The sequence below is a fragment of the Rattus rattus genome, chromosome 2, assembly GCF_011064425.1.
Source record: "Rattus rattus isolate New Zealand chromosome 2, Rrattus_CSIRO_v1, whole genome shotgun sequence".
Taxonomy (NCBI): domain Eukaryota; kingdom Metazoa; phylum Chordata; class Mammalia; order Rodentia; family Muridae; genus Rattus; species Rattus rattus.
The window spans coordinates 27,984,704-27,997,252 of record NC_046155.1 but is presented as its reverse complement, the minus strand read 5'-3'; the positions used below and the strand labels follow the sequence as shown (position 1 = coordinate 27,997,252).

Genomic DNA, 12,549 nt, shown 5'->3' with positions numbered 1-12,549 from the left:
AGGATAATTCAAAGGATATTTTGGATCCTTAAAACGCTATGATCCCTAGGCCTCAGAGCTACATTGGCCCTTAGTATGTCTAAGAGTTTGTGTTAGTCTGTCTAATATCTGTTGGTTGAGAAATTCATGCTCAGCCAGTATCTGCTTTTGGGAGATTATATGAATATGGTTTTAAAAAATATAAAGGTACTTAGTTACCTTTATAGTAATTTCTCCTTTAAACCACTTATGTTTCCCTGGAGAGAGATAAATGTTTCTGTAAAGTTTAAATATAAGTATAAAGACATTTACATTTAACAAGAGAGCAAATTGATGCTAGAATTGGCAAGAGAGGAGAGTTCTGAGAACTTGAAGTGTTCTGAATTATCTATTTTCATTTTGACTTGAATGAAAATAGGAAGGTAGTGTTCAGAAAGGACGGATCGAAGGCAGCTTGGCAGCAGACTGTGGTGATATCTTACTTATTGTTCAGCCAATACTGACATATACGGAAGACAGTTCTGTTCATGTTAGTAACTATATGACTTATGACAAATATTTTTGTCATCGTGATTATAATTTAACTTGAATATTTAAACTTTTTAAGATTTGGGGTTTATGTTTTCATTTTTTTTTTTTTTTTTTTTAGCATTGGGTCTCAACATATAGCACAGGCTGACCCAGGATCCGGAACTGCTCCTCTGCCATCTGAATGTTGGGATAAGGCATGCAGTGCCATGCTCAGCTAATTATACACGCTCGCGCACGCACACACACACACACACACACACACACACACACACACACACACACACACACACACACACACAAGATTTTTTAGCATTTTATATTTAACCCAAATTCAAAATACACAAACTGGGCACAAGGATAGATGAGTATATAAGTTGACGTCACGAGGAAGAACAGTTAAAGGCAATGTAAAGAATAATTTCTGTTCTGGGTTTTGGGTTCTGATAGTGTAGCTGATGCTTTTATTGGTTGAGTCCAAGATTGCTACTTTCTAAAGGAACATAAACACAGTAACATAAACATTGTAACATTTTATTGTTATAATGCTTAATATATTATTTTAAAAAAAGTCTTCTAGAGATGTCAAAGAAAATGCAGCCTTAGGTAAAGAGAAAAGATAATAGAGAAGGTATGGATGTCGATCTCTATGGACCAAGTTTATGTGTAAACATCTATGCAAAACAAACAAGTACACAGTAGAATAATTATGATAATAATAAATGAACAGGTAAAAATCAAAGGCAAAATAATTAAAACCAGTGAAAATTCTCTAATTAGAATGATCAATGATTAAAAGGTATTGATTTACCACCTCTACGATATTAAGAAAAAGTTAGTTTCACATATATTAAATGCATTCAATTCTGAAGAGCCCAGATATAAAAGCTTAAAGGAAAATGAGCAGTGAATGATTCTGAACAGTCACATGTGGTGGTTTTACATATGTGTAATTGAAGTTATAGCAAGAGAGGAGTGTGAAAGGAATATAAAGGACTCAAAGTTGAGAGTGTACCATTTAAAACTGGAAAATGTCAAGCTTTGGAAATCCAACGTGGTGTAAATTGAGTATAATGTGTCATATTAAATTGTTAAAATAGCTAATAGCCATTACAGTGGTAATGAAAAAGATATTTTGAGACAGAGTCTTACTGTGTAGTCCTAGTTGGCCTGGAATTCACAGTGTATAGCTGGCTGGCCTTGAACTCATAGTACTAGGATTAAAGATACTGTGTCACCTTGCCCAACTTGAAGAAAATAATAAGAGACTCTAAAAGTAACCAACTGCCATTCACAAAGGATCTATCAACTTTTTCTAATTAATGTATTTAAGAATATGAAGTCATAAAGTCTGCATGTGCGGGTCCATTTTAAAAGTAATTTTATATTTCAGATTATAAGAAGCATGCAGGCCCATTAGAAAACCTATACAAAAGCAATAGAGATTTAAATTAAAGTTGAATTTATCTCTTGGCCCTTGACTGTTTTATCTAATCATGTTTTTATTTTGTTTGTTTTTAATTAGCAAAATATCATTTTTGCCCATCACAGAAGTAAACTTTTAAGAAGTTTTCTCGTGGGAGCGCATTTCTGGTTTATAATAACCATGTCATCAGCTGTGATTTGTTGTTGTTGTTGGGGCTGGGTTGTCACCTAGGCTGAATTAAATGTCTGGTCGGCTTCTGGCCTCTATCACCCGATGTCGAGACGACAGGCGTGGGCCCCTGAAATCTGATCATTATATATAATTTTAATGTTAAATTATGTTAACATAAAATCTATTTTGTGAAAAAAGATATGGTAAATTCAGCCTAGCCTCATATATAAGTGTATGTGTATATATGTATATATTTGAAGTTCTGCCAGTTATAGATGAGAAATGAATTGCAAAGCATAAAAACTGTTTGAGTATTATGAAGCCCGAATATATAATTTTTGTCTCAGTTGATGGAACATTCAGTTATGTATTAGAATTTCTGGGTTGTTAATATTTCTCACCCTTCCCGATATTTGAGAAGATTGTTGTGCTAACGAATTTCTAGGGACACACCTATGTATATTTATTTTTTCTCATTTTAATGAATTTTTAAAAATGAAATTGAAGTGATTTTGCACCTGAAGTTCACCAAAGACAGCCTCCTGTTTCTTTTTCATTCAGAGATTTTTATCAGAGGAATGTAGACTGGAATCTGCAATGGTTCTCAAAATCCCAAAGTGGTAAGTGAGACCAATTAAGTCTTTTCTTACCAATATTTAGTTGTAATTTTTCTCTATAGTTCTTTACTGAAATATTTAAAATGACAAGTGACATCAATTCCAGTGCTTACACATCTGATAACTTTAGAGTCTGGCTATTAGAAGTTCTCTGTTTGTGTTCCTAATGGTTTTAATTTATTGGGTACCTGGAATCAGGTTCAAGGAGGAAAAACGGGGTGGGCAGGAGGCTATTCGCATGACACTGCCCTCTTTGCCTCTTCTTTTTGGGGCTAAACCAACCACATCTCAGAATTGACGTGTGGCCGAGTTGCTCTTGTTAGACTGACAGGAGAGGTGGCATTTCCTGTTTTCAGCCTACAGTTCAGAATTAGAACTCATATTTACCTTGTAATCTGTAATCCAAGTGAAATGCTTTGGAGACTGCCATATTAAAATATTAAATGTTTAAAAGAGTAGGTCCAAATTTTAACCTAATACAGTTATGAAAAATGCAGATTAGACCTGTGAAATGTAAGAATGTGACAGTGTAATGAATTAAGAGAGCACACATTTATTTGTTTTATTACATTCTAATTTCATTGAATTTGAGACTGATACTGACAGCATAGTTGGTATGAGTTGAAAATGTTTATGAGTTTGGAAAATCCTCATAAGAATTGTCCAGGGCTGTAGATCCAGATCACAGATAAAGAACTTGCTGTAGAGTGTCCTGGTTTAGCATACAACACACACATACACACCTATATGAGAATGACATGAAAAATGAAGATGTTATAAGCTCAAAGTTATTTTTTAAGCTAACATTTTAGGTTTATAGTAAATTTTCCGTGCATGGAGTTTTTGTTGTAAGAATAAAAAAATAATAATTATAAAAAATTTGAAGAAGTTTCTGAGGTGAATCTTGCTGAGCAGTCCTATGTGGGTTAGTGTTTACGGTTAGATCAAGCTCTCATTGAACTCTGGGTGGGTCTCGTCTCTCAAGCACCAGTGTTGGGATTGTAAGCATGTACTCCAATGCCCTATTTAAAAGCAATTGTTTTAGACAGTTAGACCTGATGTATATCATTTGGAATACATACTGAATTTACTCTAATGTAAATTTACAAAAAAGCTTCAGGGTAAAAGCTATTTCTTAAAGGAGATGACTTAGCAAAATAACTCATGAATTTTACCCAGTAGGAAAATTATTTAAGTGAAAAACACATAGCTCAAAATTAAAAGTTGGTAAAAGTTGAAGAATAGTGTGCCTTTGGAAATGGTCCAGCAACCTAGACTTTGTTTGATATGCAATTCATTCTACTGGTCCTGGTTAGACAAATTATTTTAATATTTGCATTGTTAGGAGAAGAGGAACCTGTCTCTGTATATTCATCAAGTAGCTTAATATATATTCTGGTTCAATTAGTATAGATAATATTTCAACCTCAGGTCTGTTGTGTCTGGATTGTGTGTTCCCAGAAGAAAAAGATGAAGTTAATTTCTTTGCAGCCCTTTAAATCTCAATGGGAAGTCGTTGTCTTTGAGTAATGTAAAAATGAACGTTAAGGCAGACGATTGTGTGTGTTACATGTGGCACTTCCTCACCATCCTTCTGTAACTTTTAGTTTCTGCAGAAGTCCTTACTCCCTCTCCTGCCCTCCTCTTACGGAGCTTCCCTACCTGGCTTCTACAATGTGAAAGCCCAGTTGTCCACAGTGACCATGGGAAGCACAGAGCTTGCTCTATTCTTCTTTCTCAATACTCTTTGTTGTTAGGTAAGGTAACAATTATATCAGATAGGAAAGTCATGGCCAGCCTTGTGGTATACATTTGTAAATACCAAGAATTTGAATTAGAGGCAGAAAGACCAAGAGTTCTGGTCTAGCTTTGGCTGTACAAATGATCTGAGACCAGGCTAGGCTATAAGTAACCTTTTTTCAGAAACACAAAGGACAAACAAAACCAAGAAAAATAAGTACTATAAATTCTATTTTACTTTCTAGTAAGGTAGAATTTTATGATTAAGTGGTAAATAGTACTTTTGAATGTTATTTAAAAACTCTTAGCTATTAATATGACCCGGTCCCTCCCTCCAATAATCATGGTAGAGTCCTATGAATTTTTAAATCAACTTTAGTACTATTAGTGGGTATATTACCCATAATCTATTTTTCTATATGGTAGACAGTTAATTCTAGCTACATACTGGGTCATTTCTGCACTATCAGTCTGTCCTCAGGGAGGATTTCACTTGGTCATGTGCACCTAGCCCCTCCTCCTTCCTCTTTTTGTTGTTGTTGTTGTTGTTGTTGTTATTGCTGTGGTGGTGGTGGTGGTGGTGGTGGTGGTGGTGGTGGTGGTGGTGGTCTTACCTGTGATCCCCAGCTTGGTAACTAAAACCCCGCCTACCTCTGTTTTCATGATAATTGACCATAGCCACTTTTCTTTAACCAATAGCTTTAAATGTGGGAGCAAGATATACACAACAGAGGCTGAAAGACTTGAGATTTCTCTCCTCGGCGGGGCAACCATATCTTAGGATACAGAATTTAGTACTTGAATACATAGCAGCACCAGACCAAACCCCAACATTAGGCAGTTAATACCATACAAGAACTTTGCCTTGGCTATGTTTGTTATAACAGCAATATATCTTAATTAACACGTATTTATGAAGTACTGATATACAGGAAGCATACAGCTATAAAATTAGTGATTTGAGACTATATATTTTACTCTGTACTTTTCACAGGCACATAATATAATGAAGGAAGATTTTAGAGGACATTGATCTCATTGTCCTAACATACTCCCTAGCTTGGTAAGACAAATTTAGTATGACAGTCGTGCTTTTCTAGGAAGGTTGTTCTTCCCTGTCTGAGAGATACTAAAAGTTCAAGACATATGACTCAGTATTTAGTACATGCTCTGATTAGAATGATTTTTGTCCCTTGTATATTTAGAACATCCTATGCATTTATAACTTCTACCCAGTAGAAGTTTATTTCTTCCCTCAGAAGCTAGCTTTCAGATGTTCAGGGACAGTTATGCATGTCTCTTTTTGATGCTCTTGTTACTGGTCCACAGATTTCTTTGACATATGAATGACTTATCAGATACACTCACAATTTGCACACAAACTAAGGTTCATAGATAGAGCTGGCTACTGTGCCTTAGTATGAGCTGAACGATACAGTAAGTGCTGTAGATAAACTATCCTTTGTTCACAATATAGATATTTATAAAGTAAGTTTATATTCTGGAAGGAGAATATAAGTCATCAATTTGATTGCTTAGTGTTAATAAAATTTCACAATTTGACTCTTTAGATGAATTTGGTGTATTATTAACGAGTTTTAGTCAATATGTGTAATATTTTGCTTTAACAAGTTTTCCTGGAAACTTGACCTTTAGACAGTTGAGATTAAAAGAGAAAGGATTATAATGGAAAAAATTGATGTTTTAATAAATATACACATTTTATAGAAGTATGTATGTATTTCCTAACTAAAGATTTTTCTCTCCTTTTTTTTTCTTGGCTGTTTTGGTTTTCAGTTTTGCTTTATTGTTAAGTTGAGAAAAGTTTTATGCATTTAATGTGGTATTTATAGGTTCATCAGAAGAAAACACATTAGAATCTTATTTCTAAATTACACTATTCTTTATGCACATTGGTCTTTGTTTCACTTATATTAAGTAATACACACAGATTTTTTTCAGCACTGTATTAGTTACTCAGTTTAAAAGAAAAAGTAATTTATTTCTAAAATTTCAGCACCAGTGATAAAAAAACTAAAAGTTGTATTTTTTTTTTCTGAAAATTCAGATGATCATAGTTTGTTCTCTAAACAAATGTACTTTCACAGTGAAGTTAGTGCACTTAAACCGTGTGCTGCCTCTGTCCTTTTGACCAGGTAGAGTAGTTTCTGCAGAGGCTGTCATATCTGCTGAAGCTGCCCCAGAGCCCCAGGTTTCCCCAGCTGGGCTTGGAGCGCTTGCTTCAGAAATGCCACCTTTGTCATCCCACTTTTTATTAACTTTTTACTAAAACTGAATTTTCTTAAACATATATTGAGTACTCTCAAGAAAAACAGTGAAATAAATATTTTTTCTTACTGATCTGTTCCGCACATGTGCTTCTTCACTTTTAGACCATTAGCTGCTGTTTGCAGTCTTGAAAACAAAAGTAGAATCACCTGGGGGCCATGTTAAGCGCTAAATCTGCAGCTCATAACATTACTGTAAAGCGATCCAGTAGAACTTTTACTGTGGAGATCTAAATAAATCCTGGGGTAAACTAAGACTCAGGGCCATTGCCCAAAGTACCTGTTTTGCCCTGCTCTCTGAGCCTGTGATTCTGAAGATAGTCGTGTTGGTAATACAAGACCACTGTTGACCTTCCGTGGTGTTACTAGACTGCATGCAGTCTGCTCTAGAGCTTACTGCATAAGCCAAGAATATGTCACACCTATTTGATTTCATGACAATAGCATTGTTTTCAGATATCGAACATTTTTGTTCACGTGGCATACAAGTATTTATAACATAGGTTTCCTGCTTTAAAATTAATAATTTAAATTTGTATTTTTGAGACCAACTCCCACGTAGTCCTGGTGGCCTTGAGTTCATTACATACTTGAGGGTGAGCTTGTGCTCCTGGCTCCCTTTCCTTCTCTTTCCAAATAGGAGCACTCACATGTTGCCAACATTTTTGACTTTTCCTTGATTTTTAATGTCTGTAGTGGTCAGATTATGACTGTGGCCCTAAGTAGTTGTTAGGCTGTCCCAACCCCGAAAGCTTGAAAAAAATGTTATTACTGATAGTTTATATACCAGAGCAGTTTAGGGGTGCTGTTTTGTCACTACTGCTTAGTTGTATAATCTTTCTATTTAACATGGTTAGCAAAGAAAGTAAGGGACAAAGGGAGGAAAGGAGGGGTGCCTACTTAGTCTCAAGACTAAGAAAATTCTGTTCTTTCAAGTGAAGGAGAATCTATTATTTAATGTTAAATGAATTTTATAATGAATGTATTTTTCAGTTGTGTTTAGTTAACGATTTTTGTAAATGTAAGAAAAATGGCCACAAGTTAACTCTGGCATAACCATAATATCTTACATGTGATTTTAGATGTGTAAATATTAGATTACTGTTGGTGTTAATGGAATAGTCGATAATATCATAATAAATACTCCATAGACATCAGAATTTCTGTAAGGTACTTGTTTCGATGTTGCTTTAAAATCCTTAATACTTCTGCGTATATTAGGCCTGACAGTTCTTAAGCTAATAAAATCTAACAGAACATATTGAACCATTAAAGAATTTAAGCAGTATGGGTTGGTTCAAATTTACCCTCACACAATAGAGATTTTAAATCTTTTAAAATGAAAGTGTTAGCACGATAAATACATAGAAGGAACTGCAAAATAAGGATAGTTAGTGCATGCTGTGGAAAGCCTGTAAATTGCCATGAAAAAAACCCCACAAACAAACCAAACACACCCACAAACCGATTATTCATGCAATTTGACAGTGAAAAGCGCACCCTGTAAAAGCTGTTACACTAAGCACTTCATTTAAAAGGTTTCCTTCTCACACCCCGAAATTACACTTACTCCTTTCAAGTGAAAATTCAAAATTTGTTCCCTGTTTATTTTGGTTGCAATTACTTATGTGTTGATTTTTGCTGCCCCAGCCCTCTTCCTGATAAGCTAGAAAGTCTTTTGGGTTTCTTCATTGCAAGAAACACACAATTTGTACTGTAGGTTACATTCAGAGATGAAGTAATAATAAAATCCCCAGCCTGCACAGATACTCGATATGATCATGAGATAGCGAACCTAGCGTACCAAGTGCTCAGGACAACACAAAGTGTACAACACCTAGTTGCCAGTGCCACACACATTTGCATAGTTTGATGTACTTGAATTTTTGTTAAATGCCTTGAAAAAGTGCCTAATCAGGCACTTAATCTACGGGAGAAAGACACTTGGAAACTTGTAGGCGAGACTCCGACTGTGGGAGTCTGTTCTCCATGTGATGTGAGTGTCTCTTTCCCTCTGCAGCAGGGCCCTGAGCATCTGGCTGCATTCCCTGTTCTTTGTGACAGCCTTCTTCTCGTCTTCTCTAAGCCTTTCTGTTAACAGCTTTTTATTTTTTAAACTGGGAACTGAAGTCCTGAGTTTTAGTGCCAACTCTGATACTAACCAGTAGGACCATTTTGAATATTGGTCTCAGCCTCTGAGTTGGGAATGTGAGCACATTAATTTTAAATGTTGATATTGGGAAAGAGGTCAGTTATCTGATAATTGATTATCCTCCTGAACTCAAAAAACATTTACTGAGTGATTCATTTATTGAATGAATGAATTGATTCATTGAATATTCCTCCTGAAATAAGTTTATTGAAACATAAATTCACTCACTATCCATTTTAATCTACCAACTAGTGTGGTGCATCAATTTGCTTAATAACAAATTATTAACTTCTTGAAATGTGTTTATATTACATCTATCTAAAGTTTATCCCAAATCAGTCTAGATATAATAGTTTCAAAAGACTGGAATTTTAGTGATGAGTATTAAGTTTCAATTTGGTTTTAATATTTCTTTATAATAGGCATTTTTTTTTATTATTATTAACTTGAGTATTTCTTATATACATTTCGGTGTTATTCCCTTTCCGGTTTCGGGCAAACATCCCCTCCCCCCCTTCCTTATGGGTGTTCCTCCCAACCCTCCCCCATTGCTGCCCTCTCCCCAACAGTCTAGTTCACTAGGGGTTCAGTCTTAGCAGGACCCAGGGCTTCCCCTTCCACTGGTGCTCTTACTAGGATATTCATTGCAACCCTAGGTCAGAGTCCAGGGTCAGTCCATGTATAGTCTTTGGGTAGTGGCTTAGTCCCTGGAAGCTCTGGTTGGTTGGCATTGCTGTACATATGGGGTCTTGAGCTCCTTCAAGCTCTTCCAGTTCTTTCTCTGATTCCTTCAACAGGGTCCTGTTCTCAGTTCAGTGGTTTCCTGCTGGCATACGCCTCTGTATTTGCTGTATTCTGGCTGTGTCTCTCAGGAGGCGATCTGCATTCACATTTTGATCATCCGTCTTGAGTTTCATTTGTTCTAGGCATCTAGGGTAATTCAAGCATTTGGGCTAATAGCCACTTATCAATGAGTACATACCATGTATGTCTTTCTGTGATTAGGTTAGCTCACTCAGGATGATAGTTTCCAGTTCCAACCATTTGCCTACGAATTTTACAAAGTCATTGTTTTTGATGGCTGAGTAATATTCCATTGTGTAGATGTACCACATTTTCTGTATCCATTCCTCTGTTGAAGGGCATCTGGGTTCTTTCCAGCTTCTGGCTATTATGAATAAGGCTGCGATGAACATAGTGGAGCACGTGTCTTTTTTATATGTTGGGGCATCTTTTGGGTATATGCCCAAGAGAGGTATAGCTGGCTCCTCAGGCAGTTCAATGTCCAATTTTCTGAGGAACCTCCAGACTGATTTCCAGAATGGTTGTAGCAGTCTGCAACCCCACCAACAATGGAGGAGTGTTCCCCTTTCTCCACATCCTCGCCAGCATTTGCTGTCACCTGAGTTTTTGATCTTAGCCATTCTCACTGGTGTGAGGTGAAATCTCAGGGTTGTTTTGATTTGCATTTCCCTTATGACTAACGATGTTGAACATTTCTTTAGGTGTTTCTCAGCCATTCGGCATTCCTCAGCTGTGAATTCTCTGTTTAGCTCTGAACCCCATTTTTTAATAGGGTTATTTGTCTCCCTGCTGTCTAACTTCTTCAGTTCTTTGTATATTTTGGATATAAGCCCTCTATCTGTTGTAGGATTGGAGAGGGCTTATATCCAAAATATAATAGGCATTTTACCTCAGATATTTTATAATAGAATTATTTATCAGTTCAGCTCTACTGAATGCTAGACTTCTTATGTGTATTTGATAACTGAATGTAATAACTTTAATGCTTTTCAGGATGTTAAAACAGAAGTTATGTCCTACTGAACTATGTGAGAAAGATATGAATTGAGGTTCATAAATATATTCCCCAAGTCCTCATTCAAATTCCAAGCTTAATTGTGTTAATGCCCCAGCTGAAGATTGTAGTGGCTGTGTGTGTGTGTGTGTGTGTGTGTCTGTGTGTATGTATGTGTGTGTTTGTGTGTGTTTGTGTGTGTGTATGTGTGTGTGTGTGTGTGTGTGTGTGTGTGAGTGTGTGTGTGTGTGTGTGTGTGTGTGTGTGTGTGTGTGTGTGTGTGTGTGTGTGTGTGTGTGTGTGTGTGTGTGTGTGAGTGTGTGTGTGTGTGTGTGTGTGTGTGTGTTTGTGTGTGTGTGTTTGTGTGTGTGTGTGCGTGCATGTGTGTGTGTGTGTGTGTGTGTGTGTGTGTGTGTGTGTGTGTGTGTGTCTGTGTGTATGTGTGTGTCTGTGTGTGTTTGGGGAGCAGTGCTAGGGATCAAGGGTATGGCCTTGACCTGATGAGTCCTTCCCACTGACCTCCTTTCTCCAGCTCCAGACTTACTCATTTTTATTCATCTTAGCTGAGACATACAGAAAAGAATAGATAACCACCTTGGTAGGTACTGTGAAGCTGCTGAAATAGAAATGAAGGCTTTTTAAAATGATGATGTATCATGGAAGATTATTAACTAGGTTAAAAACTCATAGCATATCCACTTACTGTAATGCAGGACTACATAACGGTTGATCTGCCAAACATTTTCAATGCCATAGGCTAAGCCTAGTGCCTCATGTAGCTGAGAGATAAAAAGGAAAGCAAGGCAAACCCTCTCTTGGACCTTTGGGATTATATATTGCAATACATCCTCCTCTTCTTTTCTATTTACACAACTTCGCTGCTTATAGCATTATTTAAATACCATGTGATTTTTTTATCCTTAGAAAAACAGGGGGGGAGGGAGAAAAACGGAATAATTGTAATGTTCCTCACAGGATTTCCAAAAAATGAAATGATATGCTCACATTCTTTTCTAACTATCATTGCTTTTATTTTAAGATTATAAGAGCTTAAATTCTTTAGATAAAATGTTAACTGATTAGTAAGTGGAGGCTCCCTTGAATACCCTTTTCTGTAGAAAGTTTCAGTACTTACTAAGAAAACTTAGGAGAATATCAGTTGAGAATTGGCAAGCTCAAATAAATTTCAGATGATTAATTAGTCATGACGTCTGACAATCGCTAGTAGGCTAATTGTTTATCCTAAGCATTCCCTGTATGAAAATTAAAGATCTGTTAGTGTCTGTCTAGCAAGGGGAGTATAACAGGACCACCCACCTATTCTGAGGTGACATGGTTAGAACACTGCTTCCGAAACTGCAATTCACTGAGCCATTCGTACTTTTTAAGGTAGTAAATGATACATCTGAAGTTTCAGAGCAGTAGCAAAAGATTTGATTTGCTCATTTAAATTTAGTTAATCCTTATTTCTTTATTTTAAAAAGTAGGCACAAAGTATTTTGAACCTAAAAAGGGAGTTATAATAATCTAACAATTGGTATTGAAATCACATTAAAAATAAAGAAAATCCATTCTTAATGAATTCCACTATTGCAGATGGGTAGAGCAGACAATTATACTTTTACAGAATTTTAAGTATTAAATACTTAGGGAAAGCATAGTACTGTTTCAATAGGATCTTAAACTCATTCTCTTTGAGGATTTATATTTGTATTCAACAAATTGAATATCCTGTATGTGTTAGGTACTGTGGCATATTTGTGGGTGATGGGGTAATCGCAGTCCATGTGCTCACAAAGTTTGTTCTTTCCCTGTCAAGATGAATAATTGCCCTGTAGTCCAAAACAACG

General features: G+C 36.1%; 1 protein-coding gene across 7 annotated transcripts in view; it reads left to right on the top strand.

The window, feature by feature from the left end:
• Positions 1 to 12,549, top strand: part of Rfx3 (regulatory factor X3) — a 242,068-nt gene that overhangs the window by 74,877 nt on the left and 154,642 nt on the right. For 4 of the 7 annotated variants that reach the window (XM_032891764.1, XM_032891761.1, XM_032891765.1 and 1 more), the window contains exon 2: positions 2,666 to 2,724. The exons of the other annotated variants lie outside the window; for them this stretch is intronic. Coding sequence is in view for 1 of the 4 variants with exons in the window: in XM_032891761.1 (XP_032747652.1) it covers positions 2,666 to 2,724 (59 nt within the window). In the remaining 3 variants the exon portion in view is untranslated. The remainder of the gene's footprint in view (positions 1 to 2,665; positions 2,725 to 12,549) is intronic. 7 annotated transcript variants of the gene reach the window in all.